This window comes from Anastrepha obliqua, chromosome 3, assembly GCF_027943255.1.
Source record: "Anastrepha obliqua isolate idAnaObli1 chromosome 3, idAnaObli1_1.0, whole genome shotgun sequence".
Lineage (NCBI taxonomy): Eukaryota > Metazoa > Arthropoda > Insecta > Diptera > Tephritidae > Anastrepha > Anastrepha obliqua.
In genome coordinates this window covers 62299799-62314669 of record NC_072894.1, presented here as the reverse complement: position 1 = coordinate 62314669, position 14871 = coordinate 62299799, and the positions used below count along the sequence as shown (strand labels likewise).

Genomic DNA, 14871 nt, shown 5'->3' with positions numbered 1-14871 from the left:
TGCCGCAGAAAGAAAGGATGCCACCTATAGAGCCACGCTGGCGATCGGGCGCAACGCGAGCCATGTGGGATCGCTACGGAGAGCTAAAAAAGGAAGAGAGGCGTATTATCCGAAAGAAGAAATGAGAGGCCGAAATACGTGAGTGCGAGGAGCTTGAGATGCTGGCCAGCAGGAAAAACGCCCGAAAATTCTACCAGAAAGTTCGGCAGCTTACAGAAGGTTTTAAGCCAGGGGCGTTTTCCTGTATGAAAAAAGACGGCGATCTGGTGACTGACATCCAGAGCATACTTAAATTATGGAGGGAACACTTCTCGAACCTGTTAAACAGTGATAGCTGTGCATGGCACAGAGAATATGAATATCCCGATATACCAATCGTCGACGACGGAATTGTCGTTTCACTTACATTACGAGGTGAGAATAGCGATAACACGGCTAAAGAACAACAACGCCGACGGACTGCCGGCTGAGCTATTCAAACATGGCGGCGAGGAGCTGGTAAGGTGCATGCATCCGCTTCTATGCAAAATATGGTCGGATAAAAGCATGCCTACCGATTGGAATTTAAGTGTGCTCTGCTCAATCCATAAGAAGGGCGAGCCTGCAATCTGTGCCAATTACCGCGAGATTAGTATTCTAAATATCGCCTATATGGTTCTAGCGAGCGTATTGTGTGAAAGGCTGAAGCCCACCGTCAACCAACTGATTGGACCTTATCAGTGTGGCCTTAGACCTGGAAAGTCTACCATCGACCAAATATTCACAATACGCCAAATCTTAGAAAAAACTCATGAAAAGAGAATCGACACACACCATCATTTCGTTGATTTCAAAACTGCATTCGACAGTACGAAGAGGAGTTATCTGTAGGACGCGATGTCTGAAAGTTTCAGACAGGGTGACTTGCTGTCGTGAGACTTCTTTAACCTGATGTTGGAGAGCATCATACGAGCCGCAGAACTTAATCGCTCAGGCACAATATTTTATAAGAGCGTACAATTGCTGGCGTATGCCGATAATATTGACATCATCGGCCTTAACAATCGCGCTGGTACTTTTGCCTTTGGCGTGCATCCATCTAATCTTTTATAAACACTAAATCCGCTCAGTCATTTGTTGGATATGAAAGTTTGCCAATTTTCACTGTGGGTATAGTATTCCGCCCTTCTAGTGCTTTAAATGGCTGTATCCACACTCTATTGGATCCATCATTGTAATACAGCATGATTTTAGTCTCATCGCAGAATATCACATCATCCCGTAGCTATCTGTCTCTAGCGAAAGGTAACCGCTTTTCAATGTGCTGGGCAGAGGGCTAAAGGCTTCTTTCGAGAAACCCGTGAAGTATAATTATGCTTTTGCAAAATTTGGTGGACTTTTTATGCGAAACTTCGACTCTAAACTCACCAACAAGGTTTTTTTTCGAAATCTGAGGGTTTGCGGCTACTTTTCTCAACAAAACACGTTCGGCGCGATCAGATACATATATTCCGTGGTCTTCCACTTGCACATTTTTGCTCCAAACTACTTTCATTTTTTGGACGATTATGTTATAAAAGGTCTGTCGAGTTGAATAAAACATTTCTGATAATTGTCGCACAATTTTCCTATTGTGTAATTATAATTAACCGACTGAGTCACCTCAAATGGTGTCAGTTTTCTAGGTATTTTTGTCTCACTCTTAAGACCACTTTATGATTGATTGATGACTGGCGCGTGTGCAACAACTCAGCGAGGTAACGGTATATAAAATCATCTTAGCAAACGATGCCGAAAATAGATATGTATGTAAAAGCACTTTCTTGACAGCTGAGAGAAGCATTTGTTTTGTTTTTGTATTTTTATTTTTGCTTGCTTTTGTTAGTTCAAAATTTTACCTTCACGAGGTTTGTAAGTTAATGAAATAAATTTGAAAGGCGGAGATGGTTTTAGTTAAAGAAATGCAAATGACTTGAATGCTTTGGTATGTCAAAATATTTTTCATATTTTTATTATTTTATTATTTGTTTCCGTGCAATATTTTTTATAAATTATAGCCACTTTTTCTCAAAGGTTTAATATGGGTTGTATAATCTTTATCGCAGAATACTAAATAACACTTAGATTAAATGTTTTAAAGAATCAAAGTTCACTGAAAGCTTTGATTTTTTATTATTTTCGTACCAACAAAAGTTTATTTTGGTAAGCAATTAAGTTCAACCCAAGTCCAACGATCATATTGAATATTTTGGCGCCGTTGCACTCAAATCCATAAAACAAAACAAAAACTACGAAAAATTTCACACCCAATGCTGCAACAAATTAAAAGGAAAAAATTGTAAACAAAACTGCTGGCATGATATTAAATGTATTATAATAGAAACTGGAAGGAAATACTGTCTAAAACATACAAAAGCAGCCCGGCAAATTTCACACAAGCAAAAACGTACAATCTTCCGAAGAGTAAAAGAATGACTAAAAGACAGAAAAATCCCAGGAAAATTAAAACAACAATAACAAATAAAAATAAAGCAAAATAAAATAAAGCAAATTTCAATTATCAAAACTAAATGGTTCAAAAGTATTCGATACACTTGCATAAAAATTGCAATAGAGGGAAGAGAAAGGCATAAATATAAAAATACTAAATATGTATGTATATACATAACCGAAGCTAACTGCAATTGCTAGGGCGAGGAATATGCAAAGGTGAAATCAACTACCAAATATTTGGTTAACTCACAAAACAAGAGTACTTTGGATATGAATAAAAGCAAGCGTTCAAATATAGTTTAATGTACACTGTCGGATGTTATAATAGCATCAGTGCAATCCATTTTTTCGAATGGAAAAAAAATTTGCTATATTCGTCAACGTGCTATATTCGTCAACGTAATTTTCATCAAGAACGACGCAAATATTCCCGCGTCGCTCTAACATTTTAGTACCTACCACTTTTGTAGAACGATTTATCTTTTGCCAGCAAATAGGTTTCAGAATCAACGATGACTTCTTCATCTGAGCGAAATTTCGTACCGGTAAGCATGGGAGCATGCATTTTTGAAAAAAATTAAAGGTTCGTCAATCTTAGCCCAATAACTCACGAACTTATGAATGGAATATCACTAAATTTTAACAGCTTTCTTCTTAAAGTTAATACTAACTGAAGAAGAGGTGACTGCATTAAAATGAGTGCCATCTATGTGTTAGACCCGGGATTTTCAGCCTGCGATGCATTGAATAAAATAAGCAAAATAGGCCGGGTATTGCCCGGAGGAAAGAGGCAGATTAATGAAAAATTAAAGAAAATAAGGAAGAACGATGGACGCAGAATTAATAAATAGGTATTCATAGAAAAAGTGTTTAATGCTTTTCATAACGTACCAAAAGCTGGAAAAAAATGTACAATTCTGGGAAAGGAAACAAAAAAATCATGCGTTAAAGCAAAATGAATTTTTTTTTTCATCAAATAGCTAAAGCTCAGTGCAGCAGTGGAGTACCGTTGTTCAGTTTAGAGAACAAAACAAAAAGGTTTCAATTTACAAGAAAATATCTCACCATATGCTTGGATCTGCCGGAAGACAAAATATTCGGCGGCCCACAAGTACACCATTTGATTCTAGATATACGAAAAAAAGTAAAGGACGTTCGGAAATCAGTAATGGTGTAAGGATGATTTTGGGAGGAAAGAGTAAAGTCTAATATTTTAGATAAAAGATAAAATGTATGCTGTGGAAACAGAGAATGTTAATACATTAATTAATGTATGTATGTATTAATTAATTAATGCATTAACATTCTCGGGTGGAAATGTGTAGAGTGAGAATATTGGATCCGAATATGCTTGCCTATGCATAAACACCTCCAATACGAGAGTTTATACAAGATAAGTTTATACAAGACAAGCGTTCATCAAAAGAATTGGTTCAAAAAAGAAAAAGTGAATGTTTTAGAATGACCGTCGCAGCTTCTTGACTTAAACACATTTGATCATCTTTAGACAGAACTGAAAAATACATGTAATTGAAAGGCCCGAATAGCCCGAAAGGCCACAAATAGGGAAGAAATTTGAAACCAAGTTCAAAAGTGTTGGTACCTTATTTCTTCGGATAAGAGTAGAAATTTAGTAAATTCGCTTCGAAGACGTGAAGAAGTCACAAAAGAAGCAGGAGGTGCTTCGAAATACTAAAAAAATTCTCCATATGTAATCATATTTATTTTCAACACTAATTTATAGTGGCAAGACTTTTTGCTTCTATTTCCTTTTCTAGGGAAGGCTTCTTAAACTCGACGGAATTTTATCATGCTGTAGAATATTTGAAAAAGACGCTTTTATTTTTTTAATTTGCGTTAATAGTTAAATGTTCAAACCAGGCACAAAATATCCGCAGTCAAAAAAAGAATGTGAAAAATTACTTGAAAATATTTGCTACTATTATATTTTCTACCAGTGTATGTGTGTATGTAGACATGTATGCATTTCTGCAGCATGCTCAAATGTTGCGCATACATATGTATAGTATGTATGTATGTATGTACGATGTACGCGCTTCATTTCAGTATTAATGTTAGTGGCCCAAATTGTTACTCTGGAACGGTAACTTACGTTTTGGAAAAGAGAAAACTTACCTAAAATTCCTTAAATTGGTTTGCTGGTTACGACATGAGGAATTTCCAAATTGTTTGTTCGCAGTTCTGTAGTGCAATTCACTAACTTTAAACGATTCGAAAAATGTTATTTTTCTACAATATTTGCCGTTTGCTGTAACAGTTGGTGCAATTAGAGAATCATGCAAAGAATAATTGATTAAAAATTTACCGTATAACCAAATGTGTTCAAAAAATATCGCGAATTTTTTGTTTTTTTTTTTTTTTAAATTATTTATTTATTTATATTATTTGAAGGGGACAAAATAGATATTAAATTTTGTCCCCTTCAAAGTAATCTCCATGAGACACTTGTGCCAACGTCTTTTCCAATCTTCGAAGCACTTCAAAGAATAATTTTTTTTATCTTGTTCAGCTCCTCCTTCGATGCCGTCTTTCTCGTCAATCGTATCTCGTCAATTGTAGCGTAGCTTCGTCCTTTCATAGGCCTCTTCAGTTTCGGGAACAAGAAAAAGTCACAGGGGGCCAGATCTTGGGGAATACGGTGGCTGTGGTATCATTGGAGTGTTGTGTTCGGCCAAAAAGTCGCGCACAAGCAACGATGTGTGAGCAGGGGCTTTATCGAGATGCAGGAGCCAATTTTTGTTACTCCATAAATTTTCTGGCGGATTGCTTCGCGCAAATTACGCATAACTTTCAGGTAATATTCTTTATTGACCGTTTTACACTGGGGCAAGCACTCTTGATGCACAAGGCCCTTGCAACCGAAGAACACGGTAAGCAAAACTTTTACATTCGACCGAACTTGGCACGCTTTTTTCGGTCTTGGTTCGTGCGACAGCTTCCATTGAGATGATTGAGCTTTGGTTTCCACATCATAACCATAAACCCACGATTCGTCACCAGTTATGACCCTTTGGAGCAAATTTGGGTGGTCGCGGACAGAGTCCAACATCTCAATAGCAATGTTCATGCAATGCTGCTTTTGGTCGAAATTGAGCAGTTTTGGTACGAATTTTGCGGCGATTCGTCTTATACCCAAATCATTGAAAAAAATTGAATGGCACGAGCCAATCGATATGTCTAGGTCTTCAGCAACTTATCTAACGGTGATTCGACGATTGGCCAATACCATTTCCTTCACTTCATCAATTTTTTCGTCAGTTGTTGAAGTGCTCGGGCGTCCGGCATTCGGAATGCATCCGCGCACTTAATTTCGTTTTTCACACAAAATTTGATATAGGTTCTTTGATCCATCTTTTTGAATAGATAAAAATCGAAGACTAGTCGAAACACGTGCAAGCAAAGCAGCTGTCAACAATTAACTGAACATTCAAAATGGCCGAACTCGTAAGCATGAGTACCAAAATATCGCTACAAAAAAATCGAAATTCGAATATACGTAACCTGCGAAAATTCAAAATTCGCGACACTATTTGAACACACCTCGTATAAGAACATATATATGTATGTATGTAAATACATCTGTCGCATTTTTTCGGCACGAATTTTTTCTGTACTGCGTCTTATCAAATTTAGAGTTGCCGATATTTTTCCATATTTGGCTATTGTATTATTTGCATTTCGTCCAGTCGGAATTTTTGTATCCCTGTTTTAAGTCCTATCATGTCCTAGGTTTATTGCCTAGGTTTTTAAAAACTGTCTGGATTATGTCTTGCCGGGATATTTCAAGTCGGAATTATGGAGTGCTCCCATGTTGTTATGCGATTATATTATTTTAGGGTCCATTCTTGAGTTGATGATATTGTCATACAATCGTAGTTTCTGCTTGTCTGCATAGCTGTAAGTGTATAAATATGTATGTATGTATATGTATAAATATTTTGTTGACGTAGCTCAATGCATTTACATGCTGCTAGGCCAATACGCGTGAATTTGCTTATTTTGCCTCACGCTCTTTGCACAGCTTTCAATTTGCTATAAGTGCATTTCCATACGCCATATTTGCCTGTAGACATGGAAGCATATGCGTTGCTAAACTCTTGCACCAACTCTAATACGTCTCAATAATCGTAGTTGTTTTCTTCCGTGCCTTTTATCTCCTTACTTAAGTTTGTTTGTGCATTGTATGTGTTTATATGTAGTTGCCATGTATGTACATTTATGTTTGTATATATTGCCATTTTCATTGTTATTTTTTAGCATCCTTCCTTTGACTAACTCTTTGTTTTGTCGGTATGCATTGTTTTTTCATGTTGTTTTCCCTCTTTTTTTCAGGGCTTAGCACAATCTGGCGCCTGGGCTTGTTTCGATGAGTTCAATCGTATTGAATTAGAAGTGCTATCAGTGGTGGCGCAACAAATTCTAACCATTCAACGAGCCATTGGCCGGAAGGTGGTTAAATTTTTCTTTGAGGACACATTACTGCGTTTGGATCCCACATGTTCCATATTCATAACAATGAATCCTGGGTAAGTGCTGACAAAAATATATGTACATATATACACACACATATTCACATACCCTGCAGGGAAAAGCCAAAGTTGCAAGCCACATTCTTGCGCAGATACCGGTATTTAATAGAAGGAATCATATTAGCTTGCCATTTACAATAATAATACCAATAGTCACAGTTTTTCTAGAACTATGTAGCTCATTTTTGTAAGGAAATTTAAGGCTCGTCTTTAGACTCATTAAAATGCATCGTAATGAGATCATCATGTATAAGTGGATGCTGATGAATATACATACATATGTACCAATTGAAAAAAAAAACTTGGATACAAGTCTATCAAATAATTAATTATTTTCATGAAAATTGTTCATTTTATACGTAGTTTCGCATGACAAGTCAATAAGATTAGAGAAAGTAAGACTAATATTGTTACAATAGTTCAGTTTAAGCGTTAAAACGACAAAACAAATAATTATGACACACCTACATACCTTTCAATGCAATATTCATCATTTTTTAAACGACTTAGGAAGTTTTTTGCAAGCACTGTAATCAATTTTATATTCTGCCTATTCGCGAAAAAATTCTCGCAGCAAGTGAATACATAAAATACGTGAATCCAATATTTAACTACAATAGTATGAATTTCATTAACTAAAAAATAAATTCAATTAGCATTAACTTATTTCTAAAATGAGTATCTACCTTAAACTTTGTTTCTTTATTCGTTTTTTAAAGAATTTGTTTGTTTGTTTTTGTAGGACTTACTTTAGTGTAAGCATAGAAAATTGATTTAATAGAGAAGGTTCATGTTAAATATCAAATGCTAACAAAACGCGGCTACAATTTGTCAATGTTAATTACCCGCCTCACAACACAGCTCATATGAATATCTTCATACAAGAATTCAAGTGTAAATATGTAGACAAATTATTGAATTCCTTGCTAACAAAAGCAAAGAAATAATTCTCATCTAAACGGTATGCGTTTACGTATGTACATATGTATATACATATATCATATGAATTTTGGGGCAATGTACATAGATTTTTCTATTCTGAGCTCCCAGCAAAACAAAGCTTATTAGTGTACACAGATGTAGGTATTACAAGTATGAGCATAAAATTGCACTCTTTATTCCTCCACATGCGTATGTCGTTCAACGCTAAAATTCTAAGTCTTGCGACAAGTAACAAGAACAAGAAACATTTTTTGGAGCAGTCGTAGCGGCTATGATTATTCTAGTCGCAACGGCACTGAACAGTCAAAATATTGTATAACACAAAGAAAACAAATTCATTCATTAGTTCTCTGCTCATATTTCTAGCTGCAAAGTAACCTATGATCAGAAAGTACGGGGAATGTTTAAATAAAACAAAACTGAGTTAAATTTCAGTCAAATGTATTTTATCTACTTCAAAATATGACCCGTCTAAAAGAATACACATGTTCCAACGATTAACCCAGTGCTCCATGCACCCCTGGTACGCTGATCTCCTCTATCGACTGAAATCTTCTTCCACGAAGTGGTAACTTCAACTTGGCAAAAAAAAAAAATCGCACGGGACCATGTCAGGTGAATACGGTGCTTGCACGATGTTTTTTTCTTGGTGTTTGGTAAAATAATCCAGCACGGTTTGGGCTCAGTGCGATGGCGCGTTATCATCATCCAAAATTTAAGAATTGTTTGCCCACATTTTCGGCTGTTTGCGACGTACAGGATCTCTCAAACGCCCCAAAACGGATAAATAGTATTCTTTATTGACTGTCTGGCCCGATGGAAGATACTCAAGGTACACTACGCCTTGGCAATCGAAGAAAATAGTCAACATCACCTTCACTTTACTTTTTGATCACAGGGTACTTTCTTTCATAAACATAACGCATTCGACGCGCTCGAGCTGTCCATATGTCAATTTTCCTCAGCGAGATAAAAATTCTATATCTACTTGTAAGATTGAAGAAATCAATGACATCTAAATATTTGAAAATAGTCAATATTGGAATATTTCTTGTAGAATTATTTGCCAATATTCGCGGCTTCGTATATACGAATTGTGTTCAAAAAGTATCGCGAATTTTAAGTTTTTTCAAAAATTATTTATTTATTCATTAATGTATATATATAGTATAAATTTTATCCCCTTCAAAGTAATCCCCATGAGATATTATGCACTTGCGCCTACGTTTTTACCAGTCTCCGAAGCACTTCAAAAAGTCATTTTTTTATCTTGTTCTGCTCCTCTTTCGATGCTGGGTTTATCTCGTCAATCGTAGCGTAGCATCATCCTTTTATGGGCCTCTTCAATTTCGGGAACAAGAAAAAGGCACAGGGGGCCAGATCTGGGGAATTCAAAGGAAGGTCTACTTTGAAACAATACAACCCAATGAAGCCTATAAAAAGAGGAATTAAAATTTGGGAAAGATGTGATTCCATAACTGCGTACAGCTATGATATTGATATTTATTCTGGGAAGAAACAGGTTCAAGCAGAGGGTACTCTTGGAGAACGAGTTGTAAAAAAATTGTGTGCAACAATATCGAATCCAATGGCAGTAATTTGCTGTGATCGGTTTTTTACTACCGTACATTTAGCACAATCTTTGGAGTTTGGTTTAGTAGGCACCATTATGAAGAATAGGAAGCTATTACCAAGTACTGATGGACCAAAAATGAAAAGGGGTGCCTACGTCTTCAAATTTAACAATAAAGGGTGTTTGGTCTATAAATGGCAAGACACCAAAGAAGTTTTACTGATCAGCAATTGCCATACTTATAAGATGACAACCGTACAAAGAACCAATAGACAAGGAGAGAAATTAGATGTTCCATGCCCAGAAGCTATAGCATTTTATAATAAATATATGGGCGGAGTAGACCTTTCAGATCAATTTTCATCTCTCTACGATCCAAATAGAAAATCTGGGAAATGGTGGAAAAGAGTTTTTCAAAAGCTTCTTATGGTTTGCGTTTCTAATTCTTGGATCATTTTTGAAGAAACTCGGCATACAAAGGTTCCATTGATTTCCTTTCTCGTAGAATTATCAGAACAGCTTTTGGCATACGCAAAAGTTAAACGTGGTAGTACAAGCGGCCGGCCCTCTCACCGATCAAAATTTTTATCCGGAGTTGGAGAGCATCTTCCAATAGAGGAGACAACTCGACGTCGTTGCAGAAGTTGCGCCGATAAGAAAAAAGAGCAATGTACGAAAACTGTATGTTCTTCTTGCAATATTCCTTTATGCAAGGTCTGTTTTGCTAAATATCACACAAGCTAATTTCATATACATAAACTTTGATTCAAAATACTGTTTGTTACCTTGTAAAAGGAACTAAATGAATTCAATAAATGAAAATAAAGAAGGATATCACCGAGTCCTTAATTTAATAGTTTACGTTTATGGATACTATTGGGACACGTGTGCCCCACTGTTCATTACGGGTGGGACAATGTTTTCCCAGGGCATTTTCTCAATTCCTAGAAATAATTTCTTTATTTATTCAAGAGGACATACTATTTAGATCACTAGTAATAACTTTTCATGGTTAAATATTTTTCCCCCTTAAAAAAATCCGTATTGAAAGGGTTAAACTTAAAATTAGTTCTTATGTAATATAGGAAATCGGATTAATATTAAAATAAGTAAACAAGTACAAAACAAGCACAAATTTTAATTCAGCTCTAACCCTCTTATTTTCCATCTCTTATTTATGAAGGGTATTTGGCAAGCAGGTTTTGTTCCTCCCCAAAATGAGGACAGAAGCTTCTCTGTAAAATCAATATTCTCCGGTGCAAGTTTGAATAAATTTTTGAATGCGTGATTTAAATTTAAGAAAAATAAATTTGGGTGTTTTTAAATAGTATCATAATAGAATGTTTGGTGTTGTTTCTTATATTTTTACTTATTTTAGTCATTTTGGAAACATATTGGATTATTTTTTGATTGGCTAGTACGAACTGGTATTTTGTTAATGCATGGCTGGACTATTGACATTCCGTAGGACATCGCCGTGTAAAAATACCATTTGCCAACATGAGAAAAAGATAAAACACGAACTGGTTCAGTTGAAAAGTGAACTGGTAGATTCAAGTTCACAAATAGTACTTTTTACTGCAGGGTATGTACATGCATATTTATGTATAAAAGTACATATGTATTTGAAGGTAACTTTATCGTTTACTTCACACCAGTTGGAGTAAATAGGCGCCAGTATATACATATATAGTCTTAGCTCTTGTTGTTGTAATTGTGTAGCAAGTAAATCCGCATTGTGGTTATTTACATGTCCCTTACTTATCCCACTCGCAGTTGCAGGGTTTTTTCTTTTTCTTTGAGTCATTCAAACTCTTTATGTGGTTTTTACACTCCAATTTTTTCACGCAATCAGCGGCTTGTGCTGCGGATGGTATTGGTTTTGTCGAGAACATGCATACTGTATGTATGCATCTGTGTATGCGTGTATTATGCACTCTTATGGAGCAGGTGTTTCATCTATAAGCCAGAAAAATATGTAAAGCATGTATGCATGTAAATACAAGTACGAACATCATTCAGGACGTGGACATCAAGCTTGCTTTAGATAGCAACTGTGGATACATTTTAAGTAGCATCCACTTTTTTAAATCCAGTTTACTTTCTTGTAAATATTCGTTTCATAAAAGTTCTTTAATATCACTGTTACTTCAAAAGCGCGTCGTTACATTTTTACATCGATATCAATTCAATGAAAATTTTGTAGTAGTGAACTAACTTTTTAAAATTTTCAACGTTAATTCTCAACAACATATAATATTAACAGGCAGGTGTTCTCAACTTAGATGGAGAGAGTCTCGAAATATAATATTAAGTGGAGAAATTAGTAATCCTCTACTTGACCTCAAAGCAATTGGTATCAAATGATATAATCATTTTTCTCCTTATATTTTTCGTTTGCTTTCTTATTATTATCAATAAATTCAATGCATGTTTAAATTAAAGATTTATTATATATAGTAAATTAAAAATTGATGAGTTATATTAAATATAAAAGAAAATTAGTTTCGATTTCTACATTTAATGGAAATGAAAAATTACATGTTATTCGCAAGGCAACTTTATAAGAATGTTATTTATAGAAAATCTTTTAAGGAAAATTTCTTTGTCGAAAAAGAAAGATTTATTGTCAACGTTTTTACTGCAAAATATATTTTCTCTATGTGAAATGTATGAGAAACTTCAAAGCTCTGGCAACACCATTAAATATAAACCTATTTTAAAATTGAAAACAGGGGTATTTTTTCCATTTTCTATAATTTGGGTGGGGTGGTTGGAAAAACCTTTTTCTGCGACCACCCTACATCTATACTATAAAGGTGAATGTCTGTATGCTGTCCGCGCATCACTACGAAACGACAACACCAAATGACGTAAAAATTTGTATACATTCATATTTTCAGGCAATGAAGGTTATAGGCATTTTTTATATGATGGAACTCCCTTCCCACAGCCCCCAGGCCGCGCCACCACTCTCATTCGTCACTAATATTGAATATTTGCTTAAACTTAATCTAAAAAATCCTAGTTTTTCCTATTTCCCACTATTTATAGCACACTCTAGACTTCATAATCCGCATAAGCTGTTCAACTATGACCCAAATGCAAAGTTCAAAAACAGTTTGCGATAGAAAATTAATAAAAATAATTTTGCTTCATATTTTTCTGATTGGTTGTTTTGATTTTATTCAACGAGGCATAGCAACGGATGCCGGGTATTGTAATATTATGGATATTAATAAAAAATTATTTTCTATGAAATTATTAACTACTCCTACGCGAGCGGGGCCGCGGGTTAAAGCTAGTATATTATAACCCTTAAAATCTCTTCTTCTTAATTGGCGCTATAACCGCTTACGCGATTTTGGCCGAGTTTAACAAAGCGCGCCAGTCGTTTCTTTCTCGTGCTAACCGGCGCCAGTTGGACACACCAAGTGAAGCCAAGTCCTTCTCCACCTGATCTTTCCAACGCAGAGGAGGCCGCCCTCTTCCTCTGCTACCACCAGCTGGTACCGCATCGAATACTTTCAAAGCCGGAGCGTTTGTATCCATTCGGACGACATGACCCAGCCAACGTAGCCGCTGGATCTTTATTCGCTGCGCTATGTCTATGTCGTCGTAAAGCTCATACAGCTCATCGATCCATCGTCTGCGATATTCGCCGTTGCCAACGTGCAAAGGTCCAAAAATCTTACGCAGAATCTTTCTCTCGAACACTCCAAGCGTCGCTTCATCGGATGTTGTCATCGTCCAAGCTTCTGCGCCATACGTTAGGACGGGCATGATGAGAGTCTTGTAGAGCGTTAGTTTTGTTCGTCGAGAGAGGACTTTACTACTCAATTGCCTACTTAGTCCAAAGTAGCACTTGTTGGCAAGAGAGATTCTACGTTGGATTTCAAGGCTGACATTGTTATCGGTGTTAATGCTGGTTCCTAAATAGACGAAGTCCTTTACAACCTCGAAATTATAACTGTCTACAGTGACGTGGGTTCCGATACGCGAGTGCGCCGACTGTTTGTTTGAAGACAGGAGGTACTTCGTTTTGTCCTCGTTCACCACCAGACCCATTCGCTTTGCCTCTTTATCCAGTTTGGAGAAGGCAGAACTAACAGCGCGGTTGTTAAGGCCCATGATGTCAATATCATCGGCATACGCCAACAATTGTACGCTCTTATAAAATATTGTGCCTGAGCGATTAAGTTCTGCGGCTCGTATAATGCTCTCCAACATCAGGTTAAAGAAGTCACACGACAGCGAGTCACCCTGTCTGAAACCTCGTTTGGTATCAAACGGCTCGGAGAGGTCCTTCCCAATTCTGACGGCGCTGCTGGTGTTGAGCAACGTCATCTTACATAGCCGTATTAGTTTTGCGGGGATACCAAATTCAGACATCGCGGCATACAGGTAACTCCTTTCCGTACTGTCGAATGCAGCTTTGAAGTCGACGAAAAGATGGTGTGTTTCGATTCTCCTTTCATGGGTCTTTTCCAAGATTTGGCGTATTGAGAATATTTGGTCGATGGTGGACTTTCCAGGTCTGAAGCCACACTGATAAGGTCCAATCAGTTGGTTGACGGTGGGCTTCAGTCTTTCACACAATACGCTCGCTAGAACCTTATAGGCGATATTTAGAAGACTAATCCCGCGGTAATTGGCACAAATTGCAGGATCGCCCTTCTTATGGATTGGGCAGGCATGCTTTCATCCGACCATATTATGCATAGGAGCTGATGCATGCACCTTACCAGCTCCTCGCTGCCATGTTTGAATAGCTCAGCCGGCAGTCCGTCGGCGCCCGCGGCTTTGTTGTTCTTTAGCCGTGATATTGCTATTCTCACCTCGTCATGATCGGGTAGCGGAACGACAATTCCGTCGTCAACGATTGGGGTATCGGGATCTTCACTTTCTCTGTGACATGCGCAGCTGTCACTGTTTAATAGGTTCGAGAAGTGTTCCCTCCATAATTTAAGATTGCTCTGTACGTCAGTCACCAGTTCGCCGTCTTTGTTCTTACAGGAAAACGCCCCGGTCTTGAAACCTTCTGTAAGCCGACGAACTTTCTGGTAGAATTTTCGGGCGTTGTTCCTGTTGGCCAGCATCTCAAGCTCTACGCACTCACGTATTTCGGCCTCTCGTTTCTTCTTTCGGATAATACGTCTCTCTTCCTTTTTCAGCTCTCTGTAGCGATCCCACATGGCTCGCGTTGCGCCCGATCGCAGCGTGGCTCTATAAGCGGCATCTTTTCTTTCTGCGGCAGCATGACATTCCTCGTCGTACCAATTGTTTTTTCGGGCTCGCCGGAATCCGATTTCTTCTTCGGCGGCGGTACGTAGG

The 14871-nt window shown here is 37.1% G+C and overlaps 1 protein-coding gene across 1 annotated transcript in view; it reads left to right on the top strand.

Annotated features, from left to right (window-relative positions):
* LOC129240368 (dynein axonemal heavy chain 3-like) overlaps positions 1–14871 on the top strand; it is a 321108-nt gene that overhangs the window by 103633 nt on the left and 202604 nt on the right. Inside the window, exon 31 of the mRNA XM_054876125.1 lies at positions 6826–7019. Coding sequence (XP_054732100.1) covers positions 6826–7019 — 194 coding nt within the window. The remainder of the gene's footprint in view (positions 1–6825; positions 7020–14871) is intronic.